This window comes from Pelecanus crispus, chromosome 10 (genome assembly GCF_030463565.1).
Source record: "Pelecanus crispus isolate bPelCri1 chromosome 10, bPelCri1.pri, whole genome shotgun sequence".
Lineage (NCBI taxonomy): Eukaryota > Metazoa > Chordata > Aves > Pelecaniformes > Pelecanidae > Pelecanus > Pelecanus crispus.
This window is the reverse complement of record NC_134652.1, coordinates 1088512-1107058: the sequence shown is the minus strand read 5'-3', so window position 1 is coordinate 1107058 and position 18547 is coordinate 1088512. Positions and strand designations below refer to the sequence as shown.

Below are 18547 nucleotides of genomic sequence, written 5' to 3'. Positions count from 1 at the left end.
ATTCAGTGAATATATTAGTGCTGTCTATTTTTGATCTATTTTTTCAGCAAATGTAAGTGGAATACGAGTAAAAAGAAAAAGGATATGATGAAATCTTCTATTATATAAAACGTTATTTGCTTGTACCACTTTCAATTAAATAGTTTTTGATGATTAATGAAACTTTCATCATCTCATTTTCTCTGAAAACAGATTTTATTGTCAGTTTGATAAAATCACTGTTTTTTCAGATATTTGCCCCAAACCACCCTTGCCTCCTGGGACCGGTTCAAGAGCGTTGCCCCGCTCGCACTCGCAGTATCCCGGAGATGGAGCGTCCCGCAGGTGAAGTGCGGCGGGGAGGCTGCGTCCGCCGGGCAGCGAGCTGCCAGCCGAGCACGGAGCCAGCGGCGTGCGGGTGTTTCCCGGCGGGGAGGTAACTTCAGGCCTCGGCTCTTTTGAGGAAATAGCTGGAAGAGCGGGAGCTGGCGGTACTGGAAGGGAGAGGTAAGGTTTTCGAAACTGGTTTTGACCAGTCGCTTCCTTTGGCGTGGTGGCTCCCTCATGCCCAGTTACCGAGGGCTTCAGCGAAGGTTGCGCATCGAAGACAGCTCTGTGAACCCGAGAGGGCTTGCACAAAGCCCCCCCTTCACGAGACTTGCGCACGTGTTCCACATTGTCAGCGTGGTTGTTCTGTAGCGAGCAGAAAGCGGGCGTCTGTCATAGCCGCCGTCACCGGTTACATCATGAAAACGTATTGGGAGACGATGAGGCACCCCGCAAAGGTCTGCTGCTTCCTCTCGGGGTTTGGAAGTTGCAGGAACGGGATTTAAGGTGAAACTCTGAATTCGTGGCCATTTTACACTGACCACAAACACACACAGACCAAGAGAGACAGACTTCCTCCTGGGAGTGCTGAGCTGCTCCAGAAAACCCACGTTGGCACGGTCAAGTAAGAAATGTGGGAGGGTGTAAAGAGACCCCGGGGGCTCTGCTGAGGGCTGGGGTTGGTGTTGGCGCATGGTGGCCTCAACAGCAGGACCTGGAATGGGCGCCCGGGGTCAGCCCCTGCGCCCGGGGCCGGTGGCCGCGCTCCGTTGGAGGCCGAGCCGCGGGGCCGGGGTGCACGGACGGCCGTGCGCTGCGAGGTGCTGTGCTGAAACGCGTTTTGCCACCTGATGAGATAAGCCTGCTTCCTAGGAGTTCAGGCACTTAACTTGCACTTGTAATTTCCCGGGGAAAGGAAATTGGGAGAAGACACGGGCTCCAGCCCTGACCCGGCCTCATCCCGGCTGGAGAACGGGGACGTCGGTGAGCGTGAGCGGCGCAGGGCACTGCTCCCTGGGGCTGCCGTTTCTCCTGCCATGTCAGCAGATCAGGTGTTTCATGTGTTAGCGGCCGGAACGCTATTTTTTTAGGCTCAGAAGTCAGAGAAATTGTTTCTGTCCAGTTTTTAACCGAAGGTCCTTGTTTTGTACCCTGCCCAAAGGCAGTAGCCAGCAATGAAGTGACCTTCCAGGATCCCTGGCAGGTGCGCGAGGGCTCTCCCATGGAACCGCCCTGCCCTGGAATTGCAGCAGGGAGGTGAGCAGCAGGATTTTCCCATGCCCGATTACCCCCGCATCACCAATTAAAACCTAGAGGTGGGTGGGCTTTTCCTCTCTGGAGGGGTTTCCACCTCCTGGCTGGTCGCGCGGCTCTGGCAGCAGCTCTCCGGAGGCCGGGATTTGGGGTGGGATCCCCCACTTCCCAGGTGGGAGCTGGGCTGGCGCGCGAGCGTCGCCACGTGAGCAGGAACTCGTAACCCGGTAGGCACCGGGTACGGCACTGTGTCCGTGGCCTGCGGGCGGGCGCAGGAGCCCCGGCTGTCCACATTCCTCACCCGTACTTCAGGTGAACGTGTAGGGAATTAAAATGCAGCGGCTGCCGGATCCGTCCCCTCGCAGACAGTGCGGGGGCCAGCACGGGACTTACGCCGGAGGGGCGAGGGGGAAAGGGAGGGCGGGTCAGCGGGCTCCGCTGCGCGATGCAGGCTTGCTCGTCGGCTGTAGATCAAGTACCTGGGCTTTGTGTCCTGCTCTTTGCATTCGGGGGTTTTCATAGGCAGAATCGAGCCCCGTGCTGGTCGGGTGGGGTAAGAGGAACCAGCCTGACTCTTCCCGGCTCCGAGCGATGGTTACCTGGTGCCGGAGCTGCTCCGAAGAGCGAGCCGTAACTCGGAGCACACGTGCGCGGCTCTGGGTGCTCGGCGCCGGGCGGTACGTGGGTGTCGTGCCCAAGGGGGCTGAGCGTGGCCCCTGCGGCTGTCGCTGTCCCGTTTCGCTCTTCTGACATAAACACCAAGTCTGACCCAAGCTCCCGTGGTGCTTACAACGCTGGTGCTAAGACGCTACGTTAAGCCTTGAGCGTCAATGCCACGGGCGCGTTTGAGCAGACGCGTGGCTGCCTTTGGCTGAGCTTCGAGCAGGGACACGGCTGCCGGCCCTCGCTCCGGCTGCGGCGGGGACGCTGCGGGAGGAGGCGGCTCTCGCGCTGCGGAGCTCTCCGCAGGCTGGGAGTCTGCGCCGCTCCGGGCAGCGTTCACAAGCGGCTGCTGGAAGTGAACCTCCTCCTCCTCCTCCTCCTCCTTCTCCTCCGTGCAAACGGCAGGGCACGAGGAGTCTGCGGAGAGAACAGAAACTGCTTTTGCAGCCGGTCCCCGCTGTTGTAGCATCCTTGAAAGCTTCAGTCTTGCAGCTCAGCTTCTCTCTACCGTCGCCAGCTCGTGCCGGCGGCCCTTGTCGGTTGAGCTCAGCCGGAGGCCGGCCACCCTCGCTGTGTCCTCCGCGGTTATAAATAGCACGTGCAGCGCGTCCCACGTGCCGCAGAGCCTCCAGCTTGGCCTCTAACTCCGCTCGGTGCTGCCTGGGATCGCTTTCCACTCGTACAGCAAAGCATGCTGAAACACAAAGCTTTAAACCGGGGTGGAGAAAATCCTCTAAGGCTGCAACGAACCGATCGCTGCTCCGGAGCCGGAACAGGCTGCTGGCACGTGCCCTCGGGGCCTGTGGTGCCAGCTCGCACAGGGCTTTACAAAATGCCGGGAGCCGTAACAATTCTCTCATGTCTGTCTTTGAATATTTGCTAAGTTTTTAATACCACAGTTCCACTGACCGTATTTCTTCGCGGAAGTATGCAAGCCTTCAGCGTGCCCTGCGCCGGCCACCGCTGGCACGAGCCTGCTCAGCCCGAAAGCGCCGAAGGAGACGGCGACAAGCGCAGCTTGGAACAGGGCCGGCTGCCTCCGGCAAGGCTGCACTGAAGCTCTGCAGCCGCCGCGTGCTTAGGAAACGTTTTGCCTTCCCAACCTCTGTCTTGGTGAGCCGCCGTTCCCCCGTGAGGGACCCCCTGCCCCTTCCCCAGCCCCTGCAGTCGCGGGGGCTGGCAGCAGCCGGGGCATCAGCGACGGCCACGCCACTGCCCAGGCCAGCGGGAGAATCACAGAATTGTTTAGGTTGGGAAAGACCTCTAAGATCACCCAGTCCAACCATTAACCTACACTACCAAGTCCACACCAAACCAGTCAAAGGTAGACCAGACTGAACCATGTCCCCAAGTGCCACCTCTGCCCGTTTTTTGAACACTTCCAGGGAAGGGGACTCCCCCACCTCTCTGGGCAGCCTGTTCCAATGCTTGACCACCCTTTCTGTAAAGAAATTTTTCCTAATTTCCAACCTAAACCTCCCCTGGCACAGCTTGAGCCCATTCCCTCTCGTCCTATCGCTAACTACTTGGGAGCAGAGCCCAACACCCCCCTCCCTGCCCCCTCCTGCCAGGAGCTGCAGAGCGATCAGGTCTCCCCTCAGCCTCCTCTTCTCCAGGCTGAACACCCCCAGCTCCCTCAGCCGCTCCCCACCAGCCCTGTGCTCCAGACCCTGCCCCAGCTCCGCTGCCCTTCTCTGGACACGCTCCAGCACCCCAATGTCCTTCTTGTGCTGAGGGGCCCAAAACTGGACACAGCATTCCAGGTGTGGCCTCACCAGCGCCGAGCACAGGGGCACAATCACCTCCCTGCTCCTGCTGGCCACACCGTTCCTGACACAAGCCCAGATGCTGTTGGCCTTCTTGGCCACCTGGGCACACTGCTGGCTCGTGTTCAGCCAGCTCTGTGCCTGCCCTCGGCCTGGGCCGGCAATGGACCTTCTCGGCCTCTTTAAAGCTCCGGTGAAGCGAGGCTCCAAAAGCCACGCGCTTGCGTCCCAATCCCGCTCGTTCCCCGTGTCCCGGCCGGGTCCCAGTCGCCGGCTCCCGCTGACGAAGGGTGCGTGGCAGACCCGTGGGGGCCGTGCACAGCCCCGGCTTCCCACGCTGTGCCTGCGGCGCGGCGCCCCGGCTGTCCTTCGGCCAGGGCTGCTCCCGGGGGGCTGAGGGAGGGGTGCTGGGGCCCTGGAGCCGCAGCTGGGAGCACCGCTGGGAATGAGGTTCACCAAATGACGTGTAACGAGCGATGCTCGTTCTTGTCTCCAAAGAAATAAAGCTCCTTGGACTGGAAGCGTGCTGTACTTAAAAAGCTACTTATTTTATGCTGCGACCCTTTTTATTTATTTAAAAGAAAATAAGTTTAGTTGCAAAATTGCCTGAATTTTCCATTTGCTCTGGTATAAAGCGTGAGGATCAAAGGGCTTAAAGTCTTCAGTGACAGAATTTGCAGTATCTGGCGTGTTAAGCCAGTTCTAGGCCGTTTCTTTTAGTATTTATATTTCTCTCAGACCACTTGGCCATGGCTTCCATGGCTTTAGAGAAGCCTGTGCACTTTAAGGCTGTTTTAAAAAAATGGGTAACTGCGAGATTTACATGAGGCATCTATTACAGCAATCACTGTTGAAAACACAAAGGCAAAAGGCCAATATTTGACTGTGGAAACCTGACGTAGCTCTATAAGAAAGCCTTGAGCAATAATTCGATAATGATGTCATTTTGCTAGTTTAATGGCACCATGATGACTAGGGTTTTTTTTTTAATTAACTTTGCTCCTTTCGATCACGTTAAAAGTAATTATTACGTACACACCATTTCAGCTTGGATCAGGGCAGCCTAAGAATTTGCTACCATGAACATAAACCTCTGATTCAAAAGTTGCCCACCTGATGACTGGTTTAGGTGTTTCACACGGTTTTTTTTTTCTAAAATGGGTAATCGTCACCTTGGGCACGGCACAGAAATATGGTGGATTGAATGGGTTGAACGTGAGGTTTTCTGCATGATGACCCTAAAAATGTGGGTAAATAGCGGCTGGTGGCTGTGTGACTCTTGGGTCAGGCAGGGCTCCGGGACCCCAGTACAGCGTTGGCATCCCCGAGGACGCCTCGCTGCTGCGTTCTTGATGAAATAGTGAGTCACCGTCCAGATTACCTACAAGACGAGTATTTGTATTTATTACCTTCAATTTTCTGTCATAACCGAAAAATGGACAAAATAGCTCTGCTTGACAGCCTCGGGAAAAGTAGCGCACGCTTGCGTGTGCACACCGAAAGCTCTGTTGAAACTCTACGCATCCACCGCAAGATCAAGGACATCGGCTCAGATCCCCGGAGCCAATTATGCACGTAATTCTAATTAAAATCAACGTAAATTAAGAATGACTGAAGAACGAAATGTGTAACTACCTCTCAAATCCTCATTCATTGTGCCTAAAAAACAGCTGACTGACTGTGAATGCTGGTGGAACGAGAGACCGAGAGGACTTTGCTGCCGCCTCCCTCCTCCCCGTTCGCTGTCGCTCGCCGACTCGCTCCAGTTTGGCCGCTGCCATTTTAGGCGAGGGCTGTACCCGGGCCGCAGGGCAGGGTACCGCACGGCGCGAGACCGACACCACGAAGGCTGAAAGAACCCGCCGGCCTGCTACCCGCGGGCGCCATCCCAAGGGATGATGGAGCTGATGGAATAATAATTAAAAAAAAAAAAAAAGGCCGCTATAATGTAGACCAGTTCTCATTTCAAATCAAAGTAGCGATGTAAATTGGAAATCTTTTCTTAGCAGCTGTGACAGCTAATAGATATGCCACTTGTCAAGGGGCTGGTAATGATAAATATGCAAAGAATGTGGTTTAAATATACAGCACTTTTTTTTTTCATTTCACTACTACAATCCGTGACACCAGTTTCATAGGAAACGGAAGGTAACAGGCAGGTTCACGCAGGCAGGACGGCGCCGGGGCGTCCTGGTTTGCCCAGCATGACGCCGCGCTCTGCCGGCTTCCACGCCCACCCTGGCTTGTGGCGTTCGGGCGCCGGCCTCGGCTTGAAGGTGTCCAGGTACTGCAAGAATGGTAACGAACGCCTGCAGGGCTCTGAGCGTGGTAATTCTGCTCCTCGGCAGCCAGGATTTCTTTGCTTCTGTGTTTAGAAAGAGAAAGGAACAACGACCCAACGTAGTTCCTTTATTCACAGGAGATACTGGTGCACCATCCCATTTTGCAATACACAATAGGAGTATTCACATGAGCATTACTTCAGTGTAATTCTAAGATGCCTTTAACGCCTTCTGCGACTCTTTCTTTTTAAAATACCAATCATAAGAGCATATGAACCAAGGGAGCTTGCAACGCAGTCAGCGTATCTTTGCTTTCAGGGAAAATGAGAAACACCTCACGCACGTGAGAAGGGAAGATGGTGAGGAGCGTGGTTAAATGAAATGTGAGTGCGTGCACGCGCTGGAGCTCGCGGAATACCCGCTCTACCTGCAGTAATTCATGGAGTGCTGCGTCGGTTGTTGGGGTTTTAGCAGTATTTGTAAGGAATCTTTTTAAATTGGCATGCAATGGTATGAAAAAGAAACACCCAAACTTGCTTTTTCAAAGGGGGAGAAGCAGCTGATCTAATAGCAATTCCGATACCAATGTTTTTGATACTATTTTGGTGGAATCTGAGGTTCAACTGTAGTCAGATTAAGGCAAACTGTGACCAATTTCACGTATGGGAAGTATTACTCAGAAATTAAAGTAATTCTATAAATCCACTTTTTGTTACACACACAGACAGAGTAGAAAACCCCAAACAGGTCCTGGTCATCCAGTAAAAGGCACGCGATTAAACTCACACGCATGAGAACAAGCGATTCACCCCCCGACCGGAACGCCTGCGCCCGGTCCCACAGCCGCAGGGACGTCGGGACACCGACTCCACAGGGTGCAACACGTTTTTACAGGTTCCACTTCAGGCACAGAAGAAAAAGTCAATATTGCTCAATAAGGACAAAAATAAAGCAGAAAACAAGTTTTTCAGTGATGATGACAGTACAGAGTAGAGTATGTGCTTGCAAGTTCAGTGAGTTTCTGTTTACTGAGTGACTTCTGCTGACAGCTTCGCCATATTCAAGTTTAAGAATAAGCAAGGAAGTTGTTTTCTATAGAAACTTCTACGTATTTGTCAGTTATGCAAGTAGTGTGAAACTTGTTTACAGACAAAGAGCCTTGTCAGCCACTTTCAAGGATAATGAGAGGAATGAGAAAACTCTGAATCCACGAGGAACCTTTTTATTTAAATATATAAAACATGGTATTTTGGCAAACATTCATTTTCTTCTCATTAAATAAGGTAAAATCACTGAATGAAAAGGCATTCCATTAGTAAAAACAAATAAGCAAGCAACCCTCTCTTAAATCTATACAAGGATGAGGCAAATATAAGATGCAAATTTGTTATCTTACAGATAAGAAGACTGAGAAGCAATAGTCTGCAAGTAGATACAACAGAAGGAACTTCTATTAATTGGGGAGTTAAATAAATGTCTTTGCAAAAGCAGCTATTTATTAGGCACTAACTTCCAAATTTAATTCAGGCTGTTGTGCATCACGCTGAGCTGGTTAAAAACCGATGGAAGTTTCACTCCTGTGCTAATTTCTTCCAGCTGACTTCCAGCGCCTCTCACCATTTCACATCTCGCAAATGTGAAAGAGAGCGAAGCAAAGTCTACGTCAGGAAGAAACTGCCTCGAGCGAGGCAAAAGCCTCTCCGAATTCCCGTACGTGATACTAAGGCCACGCGCTGTTTTGGGCTAATCCCTTACTGTCGAGAGCACAGCAGCAGTGACGAATATTCACATCTAGGAAGTGTAAAGAAACAGCGGTTTAGATGAACACCTAGCTGAATCACAACTGCTCTCAAAGCGGGGATTGTTGTTAAACATCGAGTTCTTGTAATTTGCAAAGGTACTTCACTACAAAGCAATACAACGGATGTTAATGCATCTGAAACAAGCTCTATGAATTGATCCAGAAGACTATATATGACATACTCGCTTTCGTGTCTCTTCCCATTCTCACTAAACTAGGACCACCACATTTACAGAACAAGTACACGCTGATCAGGCAGTCATCGCTAGCTCGGGCGTTTCTGCTGTTCACCTCCTGTATTCCCGTTGAGTATTTTCTTTGCTTTGAACTAGCTTTCAGGTGCCTTTAAAACGTACTGCTCGAAGCCGTGGTAGTGAGGCGTCTCCCAATGTAGATCCTGAGGAGCAAGAACACGTGGTTAGCGAGTGTTGCACTTCATTTCAACAAGAATATACAGCGTGCAAGAACACTATTTTCTCACCAGGTTACTACTTACGTGATTTCCAGCAGGAGCAGCAGTGCCAGCTATAATTAAGCTGGCAAATCAAGGGACTACAATGAAACTCAGTTCTCAGTTGCTAGTGACTTTGTGCATACCCTTGCCTAGTAACACTCCCCGAGTCCTAGGACTGACTAATTCTGCGCAAGCCATTCCGTTTCAGGAATGCGACTCACAGGTAGGTATGGGGTTAGCAAGAAGACGCTGCTTCAGCAGGTCTCCAAGTCAGCTGTGTTACCACCTTTTTCCTTCTGTTATCTCAAGTTTTGCCATTTGCTAAATACCTCTGAGGTTTGTAAACCTCTCATTTGCCATCATCTTCACGTACTTCTTACTATTTCTCTGGTCATTACTTCCCAGCTTGGTACGCTTTCACAGCTGCCCTACACTGCGTCTTCTATCCATGTACTTCTGGTAGCTTAAAGAAATTATCATTTTGAAGTGTAACTATTTTACTGATACTACATTAAGCACTTCCTGAAGATGTGTCTTTGTTACTCACTCATTACGGAACTGGAATGATGCAAATCTGCAGCAGTGGTGGAAGTGACCAGAAAGTACGTACTTACATCACCAAACTTGTGTTTATTTTGAAAGGAAAATTCCATTATGCTTTTACTCTATTTTGTGCAGTTGCTCATTTTAATTTTGGAAGGAGTTCAATTAGTTTCACATTACTTCTACAGTATTATGTGGCTGAGATCTTGATTTTGTACAGAAAGATAACCTGTGCCTTCCTCCACCCAAAACGACGCATACCGCAGGGACCACAGCAGATTTGGGCTGTCCCTCCTTCCCGTTACTGCAGCTGCGCAGAGGCCTCCTCTTCCCCTCCACCTCGTGCATACCCTCACCCTCAACTTCCGTAGCCTGGGTAAGGATCAGGATTTAGGCAAGGGAGTGAGCAGGGAAGGAGCAGGACCAGCGCGCAGGACACCTTCCTTGGTGTCACCCCAGAACTCGGACTGCGATGGGAGAGCGGCCAGACGTGCCCGGATTCCCAGCATTCTTTGCTGATATCCAGGAATCTGCCCTGCTCAGGTGCAGGCAAACTCTCACCCTGACTAAGAGGCATTTAATCGCTTCCCTTTAGCCTGTGTCCTGTAGCTGTTTTTAAAGAAGGAGCATCTAACCCCTACATCATCTAAAGAAAACCAACTCCTGTTTTGTTTGGTGCCCCCGGTCCCTCCCAGGTGTAAGTGGAATTTTAAAATATATTAAATAGTATCTTTTTCTGTTGCAATTAGTTGTGAGATTAAAGTCGGATCTCCAATGGAGCCAAGTATTGTGTAAGTATAACTACAGTTCATATATGTAACTCCTGATTTCACCACCACTTATTTTGAAAAATCAACTAGTGAGAAAAGCAGAAAAGCAAAACTTGATACATTCAGCAATACCACAAGCAGAAAAGTCGAAAGCACTTCGTGAATAACTATCTGTCCCCCTTCTACGGAGAGAAGTGCATTACTCATCTTTTAGACAAAGAGGGAGCTGGGAGTCAGAATCAGGCCTCTGAGAAAACAGGTAAAAAAAAAATCTAGTTTGTTTTCTTTTTTCAAACACAAACTTACCCTAGTCCAATGGCCAGCAAATGAGAAAGAAGCAGAGATGGAAGAAAAACCTTCAAAAATTCTGCTGAGAATATCCCCCCTTTCTTCATTACACTCGTATTTCTCATGCTGAGAGTAGCTGTGCGCCTGGGATGTTTAAAAAGGAATTCCCTAGTTTTGAGGAAGAAAACACAGTCACAGCATTAGCAGACACATATTTAGACTTATGGAAGTAGAAGCTGCATCCGAGCTCATCCAGAAACACTGACGGCACTCACTTTGGTGGGATGTTCTCGGGCCTGCTGGACCAATCCCATATCCAATCTGCATTCTTCTTCAGGAGCCTTTCCACTTCTTTCCTCCTCTCAAGAAAATCTTCTTCAGACTAGAAGAGAGCGCCATTATCAAACAGGACTCAGAACTACGCTAGGGAGGAGGTTAGTACTGCAAACCAAAGCTCCCGTTCTGTGTCTAAGACCATATGCCAGACTGCCCCTGAAGCCCCTTCTCCCGTCTCTTCCCACTGTGGACTCCCCATACCACTTCTCTTGAAGCATTCAGATCCTAGATAAAGACAGGGGGAAGAGGGAGATCTGTCCTCAGAGCAGGATGTGAATGGAAAGACCATATCCCATATTTGCTTAAGTAAAGATTACCCTGGAAATAAAATGCCAGAGCCCTGCATTGAATCCTTACGTATCAGATCTGAAAATATCTCCAGTTCACACATCTGACTGACATTTGAGAGAAGCAGCTATCTGCCTGCATTCAAAACTGGATGGATGTGACACTTAGCTGAGGATCCCTGATCAAGTGAGTACAAGCCAAGTGAAACTAATTCTAGTCTCGTAAAGCAACCCAGCTTTTGGGCCAGCGTGAGGAATACAGGTGAAGTGAGCCCAGGTCTATCTGCACACATCTGTGCAGAAAACACCTCCAAACAGTGGCTTTGTTTCGAGTGAATTACAGCACAAATGCTGAACAAGAATATAGTTTCTTGCTTAATACATGTGCATTAAATGGAGCCAAGGTCTGGTGATAAAAATAGGATCGGATCATAGAATTAAAATAGCTATGTATGCACACATACGCACCTAAGAATGGAAATAAAATTGTCCAGGCAGCTTAAATTCTGATGGTTTTCTAACTTTTGATCATTGGTTCTCAAAGTCTAAATAATGATCTTTAAACATATGAAGGGTTTTCTGGAAATATAAAATACAAATAATTCATTTCCACTAATGTATTTAGCTAACCTAAAGGTAGTAATTCCTGTAGGAGTTGTAGAGATGACAGGGGAGAGTTTCAGATAAAGGAAGACGCAATGGGACCAAGCACATTTCATGTAATTTTGGGAACTGATTAAATCTATGTACTATTGATACAGCTGTATAATTTAGAAAGTGTATGAAGCTGACACTCCACAAGGTTCAATACTGTGCAAACAGCAAACACACACATTTTGTTTTAAAAAGTTCGTAATACTGGGTAGAAAAAGATAATCCATGAACTAATACGGACAGCCAAGGAAATCAGGGAGACCCTGAGATGATAATACCCAGTGCACACTCAGCTACAGATGATAACCAATAGTAACTAAAAAAGGGAAGCGATGGAGGAAATCAGGAGGGTTTTGGTTTGGGTTTTTTTGTTTGGTTGGTTGGGTTTTTGGTTTTTTGTTTTTTTTTTTAAGTAAAATGCAAGGGTCCTGAGTTCTTACTAGAATTAAAGAAATAACATTGCACAGTGGAACACGAGTAACTTAGTGCTGGTAACTTTTGCCAGTTTATCATACATTGCTGTTTCTTTTCATGCAGAGGCCTCAAGTGAAATATAATCTTGATTTCTAATTGCTAACCCTGTAAGAATTAGTCACAGGCACGGAATATACTTCAATTTAATGAGAAAATTGTATCTCTTTGTACGTAAACAGTGCAGGGAGAGTGATTTACCCAAGATAATACAGCAACTCTTTGGAAGAGCAGAGAAATTTACTTAAAATACTTCTACTACTTCAGTCCTCAAAATGTTTTATAAGTTAATTTTTTCACATTAAAGCTGGCATCTAATTACAGTGATGACAGGATTTTAGCCTGTCATCATCATGCAGTAAGCTATATATTGATAAAACATGGTTAATATACAGCATCCTTTTCCCCCACTCTTTTCTCAAATGTTTACTAATTTTCTTTACAAGTATATCAACAAATATACAAAATGAAGTGAGAAATAACAGTGAGTTTTTCAAAGCAGCATGTAGAAATGGTAAGTACTAGCTGTTAAAATGAAATGGAATCATAAAGCTATGGCAGTGCTTTGAAAGTGTCTGTCATTGGTTCTCACATTTAAGGGACTCTAGAAATTCTTGCTGCTGTCAAATTCAGGTTTTAAATTCGTAATGCACCAGTGGTAGTGCATTTAAATAAAATTTCATTGAGGGGGACACAGGAAATGTACCAAATGGACAGTTAAAGGGGGAAGAGGAAACTTGCGCATGCTAAGTTGTCCACAGCACATTACTGTTCGCCTATGTAGCTGTGTACATACCCACCCTACTGATGCATTTCCTACACATCTTAACGTAAAATCCCATTGTCTCACAATCTGTTAAACTTACATCACAATCGACCTATTGAGTAGAGAAGAATAATGCCCACTTCACAGGACAAGAGAAACCAGGATAGAGAACACATCTCACGGTCACCAGAAGTTGGAGGCTTAGCAAGGTGCTGACTCCAGCTCCCCTGAATTCTAGGCCAGCAGGTATCTTCTGGATTATCTTTTTTCCTAAAAGCTACTTGTAGGATCTGAACGTTGGCCTTTTCAGCTTGTGGCTGGAAAGAGGCATTTGAGAACCCAGCCATTTTAAAAGACAATAGATTAGGGCAATTAAATCCTTCTGAAAAATCTCAGGTTACAGATTAAAAAAAAAATCCATGCAAGTCAGACACAAATACACAAAGCCTGATTCTGCAGAGATTATTCTAAGTTACTAAGTTATTTAAGTCTCTACATTAGCAGCTTCACCTCTCATTTCCTAATGCTGGTTTTCAAACAATGAGAGTAAGAGAGCCTTTCTCCCAAAGCAAGATGAGATTTTTACCTGAAAGCTATTCTTTTCTCCACTGCTGTGACTCTCTATTTCCAAAGCTCTGTGACTGTCCTGAGGTGTCTGGGAACGAGGAGGGCTTGATAAAAAGAGAAACACAAGTAAAGAACTCATTACATTTTTTATGACATCATCTATGGTATGAACTAAAAGCTAGTCAAGGAAGCTTATATGCATCGTTCTCCAAAAGAGCTATAGTGCCCTGAACATAACTTAAGAGATTAATCTGCCAATGGATCATAGAATCCAGCCATTATATTCAAATAATCTTTGATTTTCTAACAATCTGCCAAGAAGCTTGTTGCACAGAGCTGTTTTTCAGCAGTGCAGAGATATGCCTATGAGGCTGTATGATTTGGCCCGTGTTACTTCCTAACTAACAGTGGGCAGCAAATGATGAATAAAAGTGGGGTTTGGTTTGAATTCAAACTAGCCAGATAAGGCTAGGAAGTTCTGTATCCTACCGTCTATTTTGAGTCCTGTAGTTCCTTTTTTTTTTTTTTTAAATAAACTTTAGGCTGCAGACTTCACAGCCCATCAAAAATCAAATAAATGAAGTAATAACACTGAAAATTTGGACAGATGTAAGTTGTTTTGTTGTGTTATACTCCTAGGAATCTGTTATGTTTCGTAAACTAGATACAGGACAATTCTTTAGCAACTACCAAAGAACTATTAACTGATGTAGCTCATTACAAAACACAAGCTGTTTTTTATCCCCTTTCTCTGACACTCCTGGTCCAGGCAGCAGTGTTAGCAGCGCTATATGCTCCTAAGAACAGCACTGACACTGCCTGCCCAAGGACTGATCCTTTAGAATGACAGCCACACACGGCTCCGGAGTATTTGATTTACCAGAACAAGGCTGCTGCCTGCACACAAGCAGCGCACCCATGGGAAGTTCAGCTGCTGCTGCTGGCCTTCTTTACCAGGACACACCAAAACCCCATGATGGCATCTTCATGAGATGTGAGAATTTTCTAGAGTCCTCTCCCCTGTAACTTCTTTCTCGTTTCAGGACAGGCTTCTACCCAAGCATTACTCTAGTATTTAAATACCAGTCTTTCAGATATGAAATTTTCTTATCTCTTCCTCTCTGCATGTGTGTATACACACGTGCATATGTATACACACACACGTATGTAAGCACTTCTGTATTGGTCTTCGCCTCTTGTGCATAAAAATGGCTTTGTGTAATAGCAACCTTTACTTTGCTTACAATAAAGCATTTTGTTTACCTGTCACAATGTGAACTTTCTCTTGAGCTGCTTCTTCCAGATTCATGTTGAGCATCAAGGAGTATTTTCTCCATGTCACCATTGTGAATGGAAATAGAGGCAGGCACTTGTTCTTGGCTCGTCGGAGTGACAGCGTTTCCACCGCCATTTCCATTACTGCTGAAGTGGAGTTCTACCCAGGAACCTGCTTGGCATAATTGAAAACAGAACCAGAATAAACCAAGTGGTTTTGCATAAAAGGCATGTAAAATATGAGACTGTTGATCCTCCCCAGCGTGACATTACAGTATGACGTGCAGAAGTACCAGCATCGACACCTCGGCTAATAAACATGATGAAATGCCAAGACGCGGGGGCACTTTTGTTAGCGAGCTGGAAAGTCTCACAGAACTGAAAAGAAGCTGGTCAGTACATCCTGTCTCTTTCTGCAGCTGAAGATCTTTTATTTCGGGATATGTTTAATTTTTATTGTTCAACGTGGGTGGCAGCCAAAGAAAATAATCTCAAGGACTTTCTCTGCCAAAGTTTATTTACTTATTTATTGAAAATATTTTAGGCTCAAGACTCCAATAACTGTGTTTTGTTTAGCCTTTTTTCAGTAAGGATTTTTAAGTGTCACTGTTAAGCAATAGAGGATATGTGGCAACGACTAGATCATGTGTTTGCTACTCGCAGTATATTTAACACAGACAGTCACATGTTGCTTTGTTTTTTTAAGAGTGTGCTGAGTAACAACTCTCTTCTGGGCTAGCAGTAACCAATATACAAAAGGACCTGTATCTGTTGTCTCATTTGCAAATCAGCTCGAGGGACAGATAGTATTTGAATTACATAAATGTCAGTGGAATTTACCCACGTAACGCGTTTATGTGCATAAACAACAGTACAAGACGACAGATGTATTGCGCCCATCCTAGAACAGTTTACAGGAAACATAACAGTAAGTACAGGAGAAAGAGGGCAGGTAAACTCCCCGAATTCCGGCAAGCACAGCAGGAAGGATGCCTAAGGCACAAGCAAGGAAACAGAAGAGACAGTGGTGCTTGGAGCGTTCCTGCTCTAGAGGCAGAGAGGCTGGGGCAGAGCTCGGGAAGTAAGCCATGTTCAAGGGGACAGCAGAAGGGATAAAGGAGCAGTTTTAAAGATATGCAAAAGGGGAAATGCCAATGCAGAGATCTAGTGTGAAATATAAACATCAAATGAAGAAAGGTATTCCGGTTGTGAAGGGATTGAAGGTTCATAAATGGAATGAAAACAGCAAAAAGCCAAACTGCTTAGTCTGCATTAATAACATTAATCTCTCTCTTCTGAAAAGCCAGATGACCACAAAATATTTTGAATGGAAACATACTGGGTTACCGTGTTTTGAAGCAACATTTTTCTGGATAGCCTCTTTTACTTCACAACTGTTTTGTTGTTCTGGTTGGTTTCTGGGTTTTTTTCCCCTCCATGCGATCGTATGTGGTATGTGTCTGGGTATGCGTTTATACCCAGACACACTTTTCCCTACTCTTTCCCCCCAGATTTATGAAAGCCCACGTTGTTACCCAATCACAACCACTGAAGTTTAAATTCAGACAGCGTCCAAATGGAGCTCTGGCTCCAACTACCTTGAGAGCATCAGCTAGCTCCCACTCTGTCTGCCCTTGCTCCTCAGCACATCCCACCTCAGCTTCTGCTCCTCTACCTACAGAAGCAGAACAACTTCACGCTGCGTGGACTGCACTACAGCGACTTGTATACATAGCCATAAGCTATTTTCTTCAGTGAAGATGCGTACTATCCAAGGCATGCTCGCATTTCAACACTCATCAGCACCGCAGGCAAACGTAACTGCTTCATACAGCAAACTAACACTACCTGCTGCAGTCTTACTGGCTACAGCACAGCCAACGTACAATAAAACATGGAGAAGATTAAGATTATAACAGAAGGACCACAATCCATGTGTTTTACACAGTTCCTTTTTTTTTTTTTCTTTTCTTTTAGACAGACACTCCTGAGAGTAAGGCTGTGCTAGTGCACTAGGAATGTGGTGTTATATTATCATTTAAAGATAGAAGAGCCTGTATTTTTATGACGTTGGAAACGTAAACAGATAAGAGCACGTGTAACGTGGCAATGTAAGCTGAACAGGCTGAGTCGTGGGGGAGGATTTTTGAAGAGAATGATCTTATATGATGTTCCAGCCCAGGATACATATTCTGAGAGTACAGGTTAGTGTTAAAAAAGGTACTCGATCAGCTCTGGAAATCTTAAATTTCTTAACATATGGCTTTCAAAACCAGAAACAAAAAAGCAAAATTCCACAGAACGACAAGAACATCTCCTTAAATAGCCAAAACCACTGTGTAAATCACACAGTTTAATACATAGTTGCACACAGATCCTTCACTTGTAAGGTAAATTTGCTTCTGACTTTTGCTGAACACATGATAACGTGCAACTGGCCCTGATCTCTCCTCAAAGGCACATCCCAAACTGTCCACAGAATCATAAAGTTGTTTAGGTTGGAAACGACCTTTAAGATCATCGAGTCCAATCGTTAAGCTAATACTACCAAGCCCACCACTAAACCAATTCAGGGTAGCGCAATAGATGGCTTCTTTCAACAAGGAAGGATTTGTATTTACCACAGTGCAAAAATCTCACGAGGATCTCTGCTGATCTAGCCGTAGCTGGTAGCTCAGCTACACAACCGAGGCATCATGGCTTTTAACATTTGTCCTGTTCTTCCACCCCAGTCCCAACCTCCCCGCGTCATTACGAAGCTCTGCGGAGGGTTTAACGAGCAATTACTGCCAGGTGCTGTACGGCACGGGCTAACGGAGGGCAAGCCGCCCCGCAGGCGGGCTGCCCGGGCACACGCTGCCCCGCAGAGGCACCCCGGGAGGGGGGGGGGGGAGCAGCACGGCCGGTCCCAGCCGCCGCCCCGCAGGGACCGGCACCGGAGCGTCCCCCCGGCCCGCCCGGCCCCTCGGGGATGCCCGAACCCCGGGAGGCGGGCCCGCTTCTGGCGCCCGGAGGGCTGCGAGGCGCTGCCCCGCCGCTTCGGCCTCCGCAGAGCGCCCGGCCGTGAGGGGAAGCCCGCCCGGCCGTGAGGGGAAGCCCGCCCGGCCGTGAGGGGAAGCCCGCCCGGCCGTGAGGGGAAGCCCGCCCGGCCGCCCCCAAGCGCCCGCGCCCCAGCGGCACGGCCCGGCACGGCCCGGCCCGGCCTCCGGACAGGCCCGCGGCGGCCCGGAGGGCAGCGTGGCCCGCGGCCGCGCAGGCCGGCGAGCACCGAGCGAGGGAGGCCGGACCCCGCCGCCGCCCCCGGCCCGGCCGCCCGCCCCTACCCTGCAGGTTCTCCTCCTGCGGGCTGAGCCGCGACATGGCGCGGCCTGCGCTCCCCTGCCCCGGGCGGAGCCGCTCGGCGGGCGGCGGTGCTGCGGCCGCGGCAGGACACGACTGACCCCGCCCCGCCCCGCGCCGCCAGTAACGTCAGCGCCCGCCCCGCTCGCATTGGCCGCTGCCGCGGGGCGGGGCGGCGGGGGGGCGGGGCCCGCAGGGTCGCGAGGCCCCTCGGGGGCCCTCAGGGGCCTTGGCGCTCCCTCACGGTCGCTCGCGGCCCTTCGCGGTCCCTCAGGGTGCCTCAGGGTCCTTCGTGGTCCCTCAGCATCCCTCACAGGCCCTCAGGGTCCTTCGCGCTCCCTCAGGGTCCCTCAGGGTCCTTTGCAGTTCCTCACCGTCCCTCACGGTCCTTCAGGGTGCCTCAGGGTCCCTCAGGGTCCTTCATGGTCCCTCAGCATCCCTCACAGTCCCTCAGGGTCCCTCAGGGTCCTTTATGCTCCATCACGGTCCCTCAGGGTCTCTCAGGGTCCTTTGCAGTTCCTCACCGTCCCTCACAGTCCTTGAGGGTGCCTCAGGGTCCCTCAGGGTCCATCGCGCTCCCTCAGCATCCCTCACAGTCCCTCAGGGTCCTTTATGCTCCATCACGGTCCCTCAGGGTCTCTCAGGGTCCTTTGCAGTTCCTCACCGTCCCTCACGGTCCTTCAGGGTGCCTCAGGGTTCCTCAGGGTCCATCGCGCTCCCTCAGC

General features: G+C 48.7%; 1 protein-coding gene across 1 annotated transcript; it reads right to left on the bottom strand.

The window, feature by feature from the left end:
* Positions 1 to 7788: 7788 nt before the first annotated feature.
* On the bottom strand, positions 7789 to 17843 carry BNIP3 (BCL2 interacting protein 3). The gene is made up of 6 exons (XM_075717676.1): positions 17807 to 17843; positions 14472 to 14655; positions 13228 to 13312; positions 10403 to 10509; positions 10146 to 10295; positions 7789 to 8469 (listed from the first exon to the last, which is right to left on the bottom strand). Exons 1-6 carry the CDS (start codon positions 17841 to 17843, stop codon positions 8418 to 8420), a joined length of 615 nt encoding a protein of 204 aa, XP_075573791.1. The 3' UTR covers positions 7789 to 8417.
* Positions 17844 to 18547: the final 704 nt, after the last annotated feature.

What these genes read in the sequence shown, in the direction of transcription:
- BNIP3 (XM_075717676.1), bottom strand. Translation starts at nt 17,843, where the DNA reads ATGTCGCGGCTCAGCCCGCAGGAGGAGAACCTGCAGG. An exon ending in GCAGGAGGAGAACCTGCAGG is followed by an intron (nt 14,656 to 17,806) that starts GTAGGGGCGGGC and finishes TATGCCAAGCAG; the next exon opens with GTTCCTGGGTAGAACTCCAC. An exon ending in CCCGAGAACATCCCACCAAA is followed by an intron (nt 10,296 to 10,402) that starts GTGAGTGCCGTC and finishes CCTCAAAACTAG; the next exon opens with GGAATTCCTTTTTAAACATC.